Source organism: Myripristis murdjan, chromosome 21, assembly GCF_902150065.1.
Source record: "Myripristis murdjan chromosome 21, fMyrMur1.1, whole genome shotgun sequence".
In the NCBI taxonomy this organism is placed as follows: Eukaryota; Metazoa; Chordata; class Actinopteri; order Holocentriformes; family Holocentridae; genus Myripristis; species Myripristis murdjan.
The window spans coordinates 31729882-31745680 of NC_044000.1; the positions used below are offsets into that span (position 1 = coordinate 31729882).

At 42.5% G+C, this 15799-nt stretch overlaps 1 protein-coding gene across 2 annotated transcripts in view; it reads left to right on the forward strand.

Annotated features, from left to right (window-relative positions):
* erbb4b (erb-b2 receptor tyrosine kinase 4b) overlaps nt 1–15799 on the forward strand; it is a 516511-nt gene that overhangs the window by 493636 nt on the left and 7076 nt on the right. For both annotated transcript variants that reach the window (XM_030080353.1, XM_030080354.1), the window contains exons 21-25: nt 3162–3317; nt 6546–6621; nt 9186–9332; nt 12490–12587; nt 13027–13197. In XM_030080353.1, the coding sequence (XP_029936213.1) occupies nt 3162–3317; nt 6546–6621; nt 9186–9332; nt 12490–12587; nt 13027–13197 (648 nt within the window). The remainder of the gene's footprint in view (nt 1–3161; nt 3318–6545; nt 6622–9185; nt 9333–12489; nt 12588–13026; nt 13198–15799) is intronic.

The window sequence follows — 15799 nt, forward strand, 5'->3', positions numbered from 1 at the left end:
TCTTTTAAATTGATGAAAAATAAGATTATATTAGCTCTATTTTCGCTTTTTGTCGTGCTCTCTGGCTGTCGTGGCTTCAATCAGTCGCGTGGATTTGCCTGTTGGTAAGACTGCCCCTACACACACACACACACACACACACACACTCTACACGAACACATGGACTGCCTGCATGATCTCCTTCTTCCAGTGGTTTGGCCTCGCACATCCACAGGTAATTGGACCTTAATGGACAGTTAATACGTTGCCATACATCACAGCCACGTGGAGCGGCGAGTGTGTGTGGTCACAAGCGAACCGGGCGGACAGCAGTGAGGAAGACAAAGAACATACCGAATGATACACCACTTCAGTTCGATTTTAAAATGACCTACAGACATGAACGTGAGCAGCCTAAAAACAAAGACACGAATATCCCAACTACAGGCAATAACAAATATATATACACACAACAAGTAAATAAAACTCCTTTTCAATCCAAGGATTTATCAAGCAGCCACTTACTGACTTGGCCGAGGTGCGTCCTCACCTTCCACCCAATGCATGCTGGGATTGGCTGCAGCATTGCATGATTATGAGTGGGAATCAGTGGGCACGTATCGGCGGTGTGGCGTCACCGGGTGCCTGCATGGCGGCGTGACATCAGGATCGTCCACGCGGCCCGAGCAGGTGCCAAGGAAGTGAATTACACCGACAGCAGAACAATGGCGATCGAATAAGAGCAAATTAGGCGCTCTGCGATGTTATTAGTCAGTCTCATAGCTGATGTGTGACAGCGGCTGACATATTTTCCAGTTCCATTTTTTGCACATTGACTGCTGTCGGACTCGGGGAGCTGTTTGAAGACTAGATTTTCACAGTTTTATATGTGCAAAGCAACAAAAATAGTGTATTTCCATTGCAATGCTGATACTTTCACTTAACCTTAGACCTTATTTGTGTGATGCATGTGTGTGTGTGTGTGTGTGTGTGTGTGTGTGTGTTTGGGGGTCGGTGGCTGGGGGCTAATTAAGGCCTCAGAGTGTAGCTTTGCCATGTAAAGGCCAGTGCTTTATTTGGTAATGGAGTCAAATCAACACTTGTATTGATCGGCCGCTCTCATCTCTCTGCATGCCTTCCTCTCTTCCTCCTGCTCTATATGGACGACCGGCTCGCATCTCATTGGTCGGCTTCTTTCCTTCCCACACACACACACACACACACACAGTCACACACATACATGCACACACCCACCCACACACACACACAGAAACACACATGGGCTCCCGCCGGCTCACAATCCGTGCACTAATTGACGGAGGGTATGCATTGTGTGCATAAGGGTTTGTGTCTGTGCAAATGTCAGGGTGTGTGTGTGTGCATGTGTGTGTGCAGGAGTACCCGTGTGTGTGTGCATAGGTGTGTGTGAGTGTGTGTGTGTTTTCATGTGTGGCAGAGAGAGAACCTATATGCACGCCGGTTTTTGTGCAGGTGTGCATGCATGTGTGTATGTGGCTGTGTGTGTGTGAATCTGCATGTGTGTGTGTGTGTGTGTGTGTGTGTAGTGTGTGCAGAGTGTGCAGAAACCACATGCTCTCCTGGGATTGAGCCAAATGAGGCTGTGTGATTATAGCCTTACCAATGTAATCTCACCTCTTAGGCTGCCGCGGCTCAACCCCTCACCCACCCACCGTCACCCCCACCCCTCTCCCCCAACACACACACACACACACACACACACACGCACACACACACCCCACCCGCCTCCTCCATCTTCTCCTCTCATTTCAGCCTATTCCACCTAAATCCAATTTGTTATGGTTTCAAATAAGGCCTGGTTTTTCTGTCCTCTCCCCACTTCAACCAAAGTGGCTTCTGTTATTGTGAGACCAACTTTAAATAGCTGTGTAACCCCCCAACACACACACACACACACACACACGCACACACACACACACACACACCTTTCTTTCTTCCCCTCTCCTCCGTGCCGCTGCCTTCTTGAGGCACAATGGGGAGACTGAATGGCTTTTACACAACTCGACAAATTTGTGCTTTTGTAGCCTGGATACATTATTGGCATTTTTGGGCTTTTTCAGATTGTGTTTTCTCTTTCTCAGACAAGTCCTCACACCGTTCCTCATTTCAGTGTGCATACGGCTGCACAAGGGTTTGTCTTGGTTAGGGTTTGATATGGATTTTATTTTTTTTGGAGGCTTTGATATGGATATTTCTGTATTGAAGCTGTTGATGACCATCGTTTTGTGTGTTCAGTGGCTTTAGATTTGATCATTTTCATGCTCGAAAAAAAAAACAAACAGAACTTACAAGGATTCAGTGTTTCCCTTTGAAGCATATTGTTGTTGTCATGGAGCAAAAGTGTGTGAAACAGCGTTCAGACTATCGTGGGCCTCTAAAGCTCTCCAGTGGAACCCACGAGGATAAGAATAATGATACGCCTGATATCCAATTTTTAATTAAAGGCCAATATTGAAGTAGTAAATCAGCAAACCATTACATGTGTCTAATCCAAGGGTTAATGTGCACATGTGTGTGTGTGTGTGTGTGTGTGTGTGTGTGTGTGTGTGTGTGTGGATCTGAGTACTGCCACTCAAAAACAAACAAGGAATTAATGTTTGACGCTCACAGCGTTGATATGTGGAGGATCATTAACCCACTTTCAACACAGTTAATGGTCCATATTGTTTAGGGCTTCTGGAAGATGAAATTTGGGGTGTTATCGTAGAAAGCGATGGCCCGAAGACCCAGAAGAATGGCTGGGAAAAAATGTCTCGCCCCTTATCGAGGCGGACGATCGCTGTTAATTAAAGCAGCGAGTTGGAGGTTCTCCAGTTTTTTAATTGCACTGTTGCTGCACTGAATGAAACTCTGAGTGACTCCAGCGTCCGCGGCTCTGGAGGGTTTTGTTTTTTAATTGAAAATTTGTTTCTGGGTCGAAACCTGTGGATGCCTCCGTTACTGAAACCTCAGGAATTTGCGGTTACTTGATGATGGCGGTGATGCTGACAGTGAATTTGGTAATGACGATGGTGGTGGTGGTTATTGTGGTGATAATGATTAATGAAGACAAGGAAGACAAAGGTAATGATTGTGGATTCATGCTTGCAGATGCATTTATTTTGTATGGATGTATCATGTGCATGTGTTTGTGTGTGTTTCAGGGGATGATGTACCTGGAGGAGCGCAGGCTGGTGCACAGGGACCTCGCTGCACGAAATGTCCTGGTCAAATCTCCCAACCACATCAAGATCACCGACTTTGGCCTGGCTCGCCTGCTGGACGTCAACGAGAAGGAGTACAACGCCGACGGAGGAAAGGTAAACCCAGGAAATCACCTCCTGACATGGTTACCTCACAAAAATACACAAAAATAACGTGCCATTTTTCACTCTGACACCAAAGCACATGTACAATAGAATACCTTTACTTTTTAATGTAAAAGAACGTAAAACAACGTTTTGTATGCAACTCCCTGATTGATTTATATTTGTGTTTACACCATGGGTCTGGGTGAATAGGCAGGCAGGTGTGCGTTAAAACAATAGTTTGGCTCAACTTTAATCGCCGCCTCAATCGTCTGCAACCTAATGTGTAACCATAGCAACATTAAAAAGCACGTTGGTATCAACTGCAGCAGCACAGCTGAGTTATTGACTTGATAAACTAACAATCAGAGAGGAAAACACACCAATGGAGTGTTTTCTCCTCTCTCCTTTATATTGTTGGTAAGTGGCCGTGGTGTGAGAGGGATGATCAGCGAGTCGCCACCCTCCACTTCCCGTCCTTAAAACCGCTTAACACACAGCTAATCATTGATTATCTCTTACTTATACCCTGATCTGGGCTATCAGATATGTATTAGTTTCAGGAGAACGTGCAGTAAAGCTGTGTGGTTCACAATAGTCCAGCTCAAGATTGATCACTATCCTAAATACACTGGCTGTACTAAAACTAATGACATTAGCCTGTGTAGCTGCCTTAACAGGCCTAATTTATATTATATATATATATATATATATATATATATATATATTATTATACGTATATGATTGTGCAATGACAATAAAAATCTATCTATCTATCTATCTATCTATCTATATATATATATATATATATATATGTGTGTGTGTAGATAGATAGATAGATAGATATAGATATAATATATATATAGATAAATAGATATATATTGCTTCAAAAGTACTTTGACTTTTTTCCAGACTTAACTAGCAAAGCCATTATTTTTGTAGATATGGACCGTATTTTCTTCCATTTTGGCAAATAAACATTAGTCGAAACAGCATAACTTCTCCTATTTTTATTCTTGGATTTAGCGGTAACCACCTGTAAACTGTGAAATAGCGCCAAATATACAAATATCCAAGTACAAAATATCCAAGGCAATCTGAGAAAAAGCAAAATTTTAGTATAGTAGTAACAGCAGTTGTAGTAACAGAAGTAGTAATAAGTAGTATTGTCAGTATTATTAGAATATGACGGCTTCAGCAGGATACTGAGGTAGTTGGATCAAATTTAAAGCAAAACTAAATGAATCCCTGGCGTCGGTTCCTGTTATTTTACCCGCTGATAGTTAAAATCTATGGAGGGAGAAAGAGAAACTGATTTGCAGTCAGCACCAAATCACCCGAGCCTGGAAGGAATGACTCTGTCCTCTGCAGTTTGAGGTGTTTATTTCCATCGCCTGGCTCCCTGATTAGATACATTATTATTGAATTGCCACTGCGGATCGCGCCATTGACGTATTGTAAACGACAACAGTGGACGTTAACGTTAATTAGGGTTTTAAATTCTGAAGGAGGAACTCGGCTCTCACTCGCGCGACAGTTTTAGTGAAGCCTGTGAGATAATATTCTGCTCTATCGGACCGTTTTATTTACTGGTGGGGAACAGCGAGCTCATAACCCCATCAAAGCGGTAAACAAATGCGTCTCCCGTGGCTTTTGGCCTCATCTACTGTTTCGTCGTCCTCTGGCGTCTCCTTCAATTTTGTTTTTGTACCCTCTGTCTTCAGACGGGCCCATTTCATCTTCTCTCATCGCCTCTTTGTCTTGTCTTACCTCGGGCCAGGTCCGCACCAAGCAAAGGTAAATAAAAAAAAATGCCGTTTTGGTGCTCCATCCACACTACGGAGGCGTTTTACGAGTTTATTTTCCGCACCGAAGCGGCCCTTAAAGTCGCCTAACTAGACCGTAACCTTGATCGCATGACAATCCTACATCAGTGGTTTCAAAAAGCTCAGTTTTCTTTGTCCACATTACAAACTCTTGTTGCTCTGGGTAAAATAAATAAATTTACCCGGCTTAGTGTGGACCTGGCCTCAATGTCTCCATGCCAGTTGAGGTGTCTGGTATTATCCCCTCTGCTGAGTGAAAGGCAGACACTCTGCAACCGAGTAGCGCCCTACACACACACCTACACACACACACACACACCGATACACCATCTCTGTAATCAGTGGGATTGGCCTCCAAATCCCATCACAGACTTAAGCTGCATAACAGGCCATCCTGACATCTGCCCTGCCTTCAAATACAGCTGATGTCCTGTGTGTGTGTGTGTGTGTGTGTTAGGAGATCTAAAGGCTTCTCTTTCATCAACCCCGTGTTTTCTTTTGTGCTGTCATCTGTCCGTCGACGATGGTTTACACAGGCGGCCCGACAAATCGCTGAAAACACAGCCACAGGCAATCCACGTTTAGTCTGATCCCAAATCTTTACAAAGATAAACACAAATCAAATAAGAGGGAGAAGAAGAAGGAATAAGACGGTAGGCCTGCTTCCCGACCCGTGAATCTCATTTTCTCACTTTAAAAAGTCTGGAAGGATTCAGTGGGTCTGGTGTCGCCCAATTCAAGAGATTTCCTCGGCTGGAAAACTGAGTGGACTAATCAGCGCCACCATACGGTCACCAGAAAATGGATCATAAAGTTACAGACCCTGTTGGAGGCATTTTGTAGAGGGGAAGAAGTTTTTTTGATTGAAGTTTAATTTAGTTGATCAGTCAGCCCCATTTTAAAGGACCCCATGTCCGTTTGTTAGAATTTGTCCGGCTTCCTTAAATCTTTTTGTCCAAATATTTAAGATATAGAGCTCTTGTGTTTGTTACAGCCTCGCTCTCCGGTAAATTGACTGGTGAATTGTCTCGGCACAAAACGTGAGCACTGACTGACGTTTTTCCAGGCGGGTAAAGACGCTGTTAAAGCAGCTACGGTGTCGACTGAAAACTACGTTGGTTCGCAGGATTTAAATCTCTCCACCTACAGAAATCTCCTTACACTGGGGCAATTTCAGACGGAATAACGTCTGAATGTCAGGATAAGAAGGAGAAAGAGTGAAGATGGAAATACTGTATGAATAATCATTAAAAACAGCGAGTGTGCAAAAAGACATGCCTGCCTTGATCCTGCCTGATTTTGTCTGGCAGGATCAAGAGAAGATAAATGCAACACTCGCGATCAGTAAAAGACAAACTGTTAATTCTCCAGCGTTCATTTTATTCTACAGATGTACTGTACTTCTCCCCAGCAGATGCCTATCAAATGGATGGCGCTGGAGTGCATCCACTACAGGAAGTTCACCCACCAGAGCGACGTGTGGAGTTACGGTAAGCACCACCTCCTTTAAAGCGCTTTTAAAAGAGCCAAACGTGAAGCGGAGGCCGTGTTCCTGTGTCGGTTTCTCATGTTAAAACCACTTCAGTCACAAGAGTCAGATGAAGATGCAGGAGAGGATGGATAGACAGATCAATTCAAAGTGTCCAGCAGCTCACAAACAACAACAACAATCATACCCACAGTCCTACACACAATCAAACAGGATCAAACTAGGTTTAAAACAATGCATATAAATCGAATCAAAATATTACTAAGTTTAAAATAGCATTAAAAAAGAAAAAAAAAACATGGAGACAATAAAGGTCCCATGAACTGAACTCCCATTACGTATACTTCCTGGAAAACAGTGTATTTTAGCAGTAACCAGTAGGCATAGATAATGCAAATTTCAAACAATAAAACCATCACAAATTTTGAACAATACCAATCCTCTATCAGTTAAGCTGTTTCTCTTTCTAACTAGTGGGTTGCACTTTTGAATTATCCCTCCCTGCATCATGTCCTGCTCCAACACATTGGGTAATATTCCTAGTATAAATAAGGCAAGCGTGATCGATTGTTTTGTTATTCACTTACATCTTTATTTGTCATTACCTCGGCCAGAGAGGTGGCAGAGGTGATGTAATCGCAACGTCTGTCTGTCCACCTGTCTGTCTGACTGTGAGCGAGATATCTCAGACAGTTCTGAATGGATTTACATGAAACTCTGTAGAAAGGTCGGTCCTAAGCCAAAGAAGAGTTGAATTTTAGATACAGCAAGGACAAACAAAAACGTGACTGTATGACTGAGGTGCCAAAGTGCCGTAGACTCCAAACTCGGCTATAAAAATACTGCTTCAGACGTGTTGAATGGAATTACACACAGGTCACGCTTTTCATCTCAGTTTTCATGATATAAAATAAAATGAATGGAGGTGAAGGGCTTCTCTGCTGAGCACACCGTTTCTAGCTTTGTAATACTTTAATTTATCAGCTTTATGTTATTCAGAAACATGGGGAAATGTGGCAGCTGGAAGCGTTGTCATTTTGCATCAAGTGCGTCAAGGTGTGCATTAAACCTGCAAACACTTCACACCGACATAAACACTTTCGCCGGTTCCTGGAGATACACAACTACTTACCCACTTGGCTAACTACAAAGGGGCTTACCTGGCTTAGGGCGGGGAGACAGATGTCAGCGCAGCAGCTCGCTTTTATAGCAGAAAAATAATGGAGAAAAGAAAAACGGAGAACAAGCGGCAGTCCTGGTCAAACGAGGACATTAGGGCTCTGCTCGCTATCCGGGCAGAGGATAATGTCCGATGACAAACCGAAGGTGTTTGCTGAAATGAGGACATGCTGTGAGATATAGTGAGAGAGCTGGCAGCGGTGGGGGTCCAACGCACAGGTCCGCCAAAAACTGAAGAAACTGAGGTCTCAGTACGAGGCTGTGAAAGCACACAACGCACAAAGTGGCATCCCCAAGGGAAAAATTTACAGCAATGCCGCACGATGGGTAGGTTACAGGGTAAAACTGCAGGGCTGTCAGTACAACAGTGGCAGGGCAAATGCTTTTTGTTCATTAACACCATCTGACTTGAAGACAGCCCGAGATCACAGTGAGACAACAGCGGAAAACCAGCTGTTGTGTAAAAGTAGGTGCAACTCATTACTGGGAATGCCAATTTGTATGCCAAATGTGCAGTGAATTCCAGAATACTTATAATTGCTAATAGTTAATTATCTGCAATTTGGCCACCAGTGCAATGCCAAGGAACGTGACAACTAATCTGAAGATACAGCATCTGGATAATCATTATATAATAACGCGAAATGTGCGATTTCCTCCTTTAATATCGAAGCCAGACACTGCAGCCGCGGCGATGTCAGCAAGACATAAAACTGGAGACCAATCTGCTCCATTATTTCTCAACTTTATGAGATAACAGTTAGTCCACAATGACTTTTTTTTTTTTTTTTTGGCATTGTGAGCCCTCTGCTCCACTGGCTCTTGACAAAGTCATTAAAGAAAGTGATTTTCAAAGCTAATATGCATGATGGGTCATATCAAAGAGAATAGCGCGTGTTTGATTAAAAGTATCAGTATGTGTTCGTGGGCCAGTTTCCCCAGTGAGCGTCTCTGACTGGGGGCGATCATGCTCCGCTCTAATAACGTGCATTTACTCTGCTTGCCACTCGTTAGCTCATTATCAGTAACGTGATTAAGGCTGAGGAGTGGAGAAGGTTTCAGATGGAGCGATGACTTTCAAGACTCGGGTCGGCTCGTCTCTCGTCTCCACTTTCCTCCTGTCTTCCTTTGTCACGTCTTGTCTCTTTCTTTCCCATTTTTTTTCCAGTCGTCCTTTCTTTCCCTCTGCTCATTAATTATTATCTCTCCTCTCCCCTTTCTTCCTCATGTCTCCTCTCTTCACTTGTCTTTGCTTCACCTGCCTCACCTTCATCCTCTTTCTTTCCATCTGTCTTCCTGTTGCTCTTCTCTTCATGTCCTCTTTTTTTCATCTTATGTCTTCATTTCCTCTCTTCTTCATTATTATCCTGTCTTCCCTTTTTTTAGGGGTGACCATCTGGGAGCTGATGACCTTTGGAGGGAAGCCGTACGACGGGATTCCCACCCGAGATATCCCGGATCTCCTGGAGAAGGGGGAGCGTCTGCCTCAGCCACCCATCTGCACCATTGACGTCTACATGGTCATGGTCAAATGTAGGTGACACCCAGCACTCTGTACTTCTGGGTCTGATGATGAAGATCTATCACAGACGTTTTAACCCCAGCCTGATCTTAGGGAGTTCCTCATTTTCTCTTCCAAAACACAGATTAGGTACAAGCAGTTCCTATTGGCTGTCCCTATTGGCTAGATTAAAAACAAGAGACTCCCACTGAACATAAACGCATGCTGTGTGAAAGATCTCTGTCCAAACCCTCAGGACTTTATCTGAAATTCCAGCGGAGATCCCGAGGTTTCCAGACATCCCAGACATGAGCTGCTGAATTCCTGGGAAATGTGTCTAAAATGATGCACGAGACATGCAGATCTGTTCTATGTGATGTGATGCTGCAGCCGTAAAACAACGGCATCTTGGGTTTGAATATTTCGCTCAGTATCAGAGTGATGGCGCTTTAATGAACCTGCAACCAGCAGATACATAATATGGATGTGATGGAGTCACATCATAAGTTAAAAAAAACCAAAAAACTCTAACTTTGAAGCTACTTAAAGCTGCATTAAACAATATTACATGCATTTTTTTTTCTTACAGTAAAATGACCCTTTGCAATGTGGCAGTCGTCACCGTGACTCTTCTTTCTGCCAAACAGTTTACAGCCTTTTGTTATTGCCTGGCCTTAGCTTTCTAAATTTCTGTATCAGCCCAAATAAGGTCCCCCTCAGCCCTCGTCCTCACCCCCTTCACCTCCTCATTGAAAACGTCTCTGAGGCGTGACGTTCTGCAGTTTCACATCAGCCTCTGTTGCTGCAGTCAGGGGCGCTGCCAGGAATTTTGGGCCCCATGAAAAAAAAAAAATTATATATATATATATATATATATATATATATATATATATATATATATATATATATATATATACATATATATACATATATATATATATATATATATATATACATTCGATGATGGTTTAATAATTTTATATTAGTTTTTACCTATTTTTTGGGGCCCCTGTCAGGCAAGGGCCCTTGGAATTGTCCTAACTTTTCCCCGATACACGGCGCCCCTGGCTGCAGTTACAAAAAAAGTTCATCCAAAGCAGCTTACCTTGTAGCTTCACCACATTTTCAAAGTGAAGTTGACACAGAACAGTCCAAGTAATCCGACAGGAGCCTTGCGAAAGTCAACTGCATCCCTTTTCCATCCCCAAAATGCTTTTCTTTGTTTTATTTTATTTATTTATTTATTTGTTTTACCTTAACTTTTGGTTTTGTACGAGCAATCTGCTTTGAACCTGGAGAGTTTGAGCTCTTAACACCCTCTAGTGGTCAGAAATTGTCTAGTGCAGGTTTAAGGGAGGGTTAATCAGGATCTAGATAATCAATAGCACAACAGATATGGTAAGTGAATGTGGAAAAGGAGTAGACCTGATCCATCTTGGTGGAGCTAAACCTGGGCCTGTGATGACTGAAGCAGATAGCGGGTCCTAAAAGCAGACAGGTGCAAGCAGTTAAGATTGTGATTGCTGCTGACAAGTCCTCAGTTAGGCCTCTCAGATTAGCAGAATAGAGGTTAGGAGCCACGGAAGCTGCAGGCAAATTGGTGACTCATTTCGGCGGCCGGCCATCGCTAACGTGACTCTCCCACCACCCACCGCCGTGTCGGCCCTGTTGGCGAGTCTCTGCTGCCCTGCTGTCGGTCACCAGGGTCACAGGTGGCGCTGTAACCTCTGGCCACTGCTGCCAGGGCAGAGAGGCGATGCCAGAGCCGCCCTGGCGCTGTGCTCTGGTCTCCAGGCAGCAGCCTCTGGCCCTCGCTGTCACCTTGGCCCATAATGCACTGCCACGCTGAACCCATGCCAACACACACACAGCAAGGAGAGGTCACTGTCACCTGTCTTGCATTAGCACACTCACACACACACACACACACACACAGAAACAGGCATGGCACATAGTAGAAATACAGTCAAACACACATTCAGTGGATTCCAGTAACCTGGGTTTTATTGGCATGGAGGTAAACAGTGATACTGTCCAAGTATCAAGTTTAAAAAAAAATCAACATTTTATGCATAAAACCCCTTGTGTGTGTGAATGTGTGTGTGGTTGTGTGTGTGAATGTGTGTGTGGTTGTGTGTGTGTGTGTGTGTGTGTGTGTGTGTGTGCCTGTGTGCAAAGCTCCCCTCTCTCTCCCTGCCTCTTTTACCTGGCTGCCAAGACAGGTTTTTCTCGAGGCCAGATCACATGATTGCTTTGGCTCGGCAGACGGTGTGTGTAGCGAAAACTGGCAGAAAAGCCCATTACTACATATGGCCACTCTGGTGATGAAACACTGTTTATCTTTGGATGAGAAAAAAGCAGTAATTACAATAAAGAGAATCTAAAAAAAAATATTTTTTTTTTCTCCCAATCGTTTGTTCCTGAATAAAAACGGATCTTTTAGATTTCTTGATCAACAGAGGCAAAAAATAGAAATTTTATTTGAGTGTTTGCAACAAAAAGGATGTAAGTTTGTTGATTAGATACACCAGGATGAAGAGCCAGTTACTGAATCTCCACTCAGGTTGGACTGATATATGGGGCCAATATTAGCCTTTTCATTAAAATCAATCTGGTTATATAAGGAAATTTATTTCATTGAGAATAGTGATCATTATAAGCATGGATTATTGTATTCTGATATTATCATTATTGCTATTTTTGACTTTTATTCGATCCATGGTCTACATGAATCTTCTTTTTTTCCTTGTGAGAATAAAACTGATAATCTAATGGCTACTGAAACAAAATACTGTGTGATGTACCTGCAGTTTTAATCCAGAATATACAATATCTATACAAGCGTTCCAGACCTGAAGCTAATCTTCACACCATGTTCTTCTACTCATTTTTACTTACCCTCTACTTATTTGTACTTTTTGCATATTGTTGTATATTGTATACAGGTTGTTCATTGTATATAGGAATGTCATATATTCTTTCTATTTTATCTTTATTTTTATTTTATTTATTTATTTTTTATTTTATTTTATTATTATTATCGTTATTATTATTATTATTATTTTTTTTTTTTTTTTTTTTTTTTACTTGCACAGTGCTGGAGTTGTTGCAATTACATTTCACTGATGCTGTACCTGTACATTCATGCATGTGACGAATAAATCTTGAATCTCTGAATTTCATGTTCAGGTTGGATGATCGATGCAGACAGCCGGCCCAAGTTCAAGGAGCTCGCCGCCGAGTTCAGCCGGATGGCCCGCGATCCCCAGCGATACCTGGTCATCCAGGTAGGTCACCCCCTGACGAGGGAGCAGCAGATCCAGATCACATATTTGTTGGGTTTACAACAACAAAACAAGAATTAACAGGAGAAAAGTGTTCATCACAAAAAAAAAAAAAAAAACAGAGTTTCAGTCGCCTGCACTCCCCTCATTTGGCAAACAGCTGAATTTTTTTTTTTATTTTTTACATTTTTTCCCTTTTCTAATCAAAGTAATGCACAATGTTGGCTGTACCGTGGTATTTAGAATGATAGAAATCCATTTTGTTTCATATCACCAATGACTTTATTATCATATACTGTAAAACTGGGGTAATGAGTGACCTTTCTGACTTTACCACCTTGCCAGCTAATCTGATCTGGCTAATCTTAGGTTTATATGTGCACATCTTTCTGTTTCACCCACACCACACACACACACACTCCTCGCCGTGTGTGTGTCTCAGGGCGACGACCGCATGAAGCTGCCCAGCCCCAACGACAGCAAGTTCTTCCAGAGCCTGCTGGACGAGGAGGAGCTGGAGGACCTGATGGACGCCGAGGAGTACCTGGTTCCCCACGGCTTCAACATCCCACCGCTGGCGTACACGCCCCGCGCGCGCATGGACTCCAACAGGGTATGGACCGTTCAGCGTTCTTGATCTTAAAGCTGCGCTGCGCAAATTTGCACATGGGCAGCACCTAGTGGCAGCAAGAGGCAACTGTTTAAAATGCTAGGAGCTGAAATCGTGATATGTTAGACTCACCAAGGTCCTGCTTGAAGTCTGTCCGCATTTTCATGGGTTTCTTTTCATTCTAAAGGGGTACAAACACCCCAGACCCAAAGCCCTACTCATAACCAGTAAAGGTAAGGCTTGGGTTTGGGGTTTAATTCATTTTAAAACATCCAGAACCAAAATATTTCACTTTTGCAGGCTTGACTGAATGGTGCTACCCATAACCTTAACCAAAATTAAATCCCAGCTAAACCTCAAGCTACATCCTTCCTTTGACCCAAATATCAGTTTCCTAATGGCTTAATTGACTCAGGTCACTCTGTTGTTTAGAGGCCAGTTTGCATTTCAAAGTTTTGATTTGGTCACCTCTTGCATACGGAGGATTTCACACCAGTGCTCATGCTCTTCATCTGTATTTCATTTGGCTAAATAGATCAAATCTTAAGGCCCTTCACCTGGGACGCTGTTTTCTTTTGTTTTAAAGACACAATTTTTAGGACTTTATGGGTTCAACTGATGAAACCTGTTTTTGGACCTTGATTGTAAACAGGAGAGTAGCAAACTGAGGCAACACAAATTTCCACAGTCATGCAAGGGATGGAATTAGGAACAAAATGTGTTGTCATGATGGCAAAACTACAAAAAAAAATAAAGCCTATGTTGAAAAAAAACTGATATTTTCCTGTAAAATATAATTAAATCCCCTAGTAATAAACTGCAGAGGTCAAAATGCTCTAGTCAGGATTTCTAATGCCTTGCTCAAATTCAGATATCTGTGCCACGAGGTTTTTTTTTCTTTTTTTAAGAAAGAAACAAGAGGAAATATTGATTTTTATCACGCTGAAAGTCTCTCGTCCACACATGCATTACAGGTCTTTTGAAACAAAAATCCAGGGCAAGTGAAAAAACATATGTTTGCACAAATATTTTAAGCTGTTCCAGCATCTTTCCCATGTGTGCTGTTCTCAATGTTTTACCCAAATGTTGCTGTTTCTGTTATCTCTGCTGACATTTTATGGCGTAATATGTCAATATCTGTCCCCTCAGAAAAGCAATAACAGTGTCAGTGAGTGTAAGAGCCACCGTGTTATTGTTTATATTATTCTGCTTATTTCTGACATTCGTGCTTTTGATATTTTGCCTCTAACGCTCTCTGTGAAAACTAAATCCTCACTGAATTGAGCCTAACTGGCAGGTATTACAGTGTAACTATAGCACTCAGTCTGAGCACATAGACTTCCTGCATGTGTGTTTCATGTAAGATGTCATTTAATGTGTTTTATATGCAGTGAGTCTGAGCCATCTGCTTCTTTTTGTGTTTTTTTGTTTGTTTGTTTGTTTGTTTTTTGCCCAGTCTTTTTGGATTCTTCTTCTTCTTCTGTCCTAAAACAATCTGTATCCCAGAGATCCTAGTAAGTCCTACAGCAAACAGATTTGGTGGATAGGTTTCCAATCTCACCCGCTGCTCAGGCAACAAAAGTTACACCAGTTGGCCACATGGTGGAGCTACAATAAGAAACTCTGTGTAAGGTCCCGAGTCAATTTGTTTCCTTCCTCAGATTGTTTTTCTACCGTTGTGCAAAACGTATAATTTTTCACTCTTTTACATTTGATCCAAAGTCAAAAACATGGTATAATTTCACAGAGAATACTGTATATGGGCCTCCCGGATTATCCTATAAACCAGATTAATCCATACTACCTGGCTTTGGTGCATGAAGAAAATGCTAGTGAAGCTGCTCAAACAGGACATTTCCAGCTGCTAAATGAAGCCAAATTTCACATGAATTTGGGATGGACCTCAAGAGGTTGCAGGCCACATTTGCTCACGCCGAACAGCGCCACCATGAGGACAACTTTGAAAAAGTTCTGTTGTCGGGCGGTACACCTTTTTCATAATGATGCACCGATCTTGCATTTTTTCTGTCAAATCATTTGTGCTATAAGCTCGGACCCAGTGTTCTTGAAAATCTATCGCCTCTCCTTTCCTTTTTCTCTCCGAGACCATGGTGATTGTGCTGTCGAAAGCGCATCAGCATTAATTGCTCTCCCATGTTCCCACTTGTGTTTCATTCAACCACAGACAAAGAAACAAAAGGTCAAGCCGACCTGTACTCAGCGTGAAAGGAAAAAAAAAAAAAAAAAGAAAAAGAAAAAGACTTTCATTCTCCTCCTCAGGAATAGCACCACTCAGTCAAGCCTGAAATCTGCAGCCATGGTTATTTCGAATCCCTCAGTGTATTTTGCATCTATCTTTTTTTTTTTTTTTTTTTTTTTTGCACAGCAGCTTTTTCCAAAACAAGAGAAAAGAAACCGCTGGAACCAGACGATGTGCAACACGCTGCTACAGTTTGTGCACCAAACGTGACTCGCTTAACTGTGTAATTTAAGTCACTGCATCAGTATCCAATTTCTGATTGTGCGATTGCCTGAGCGGCTGCTGATCTGCATCCGTTGTTTTAAGCTTTCAGGTGAAATTGAGGTGGCAGGGGAAAACCGATCG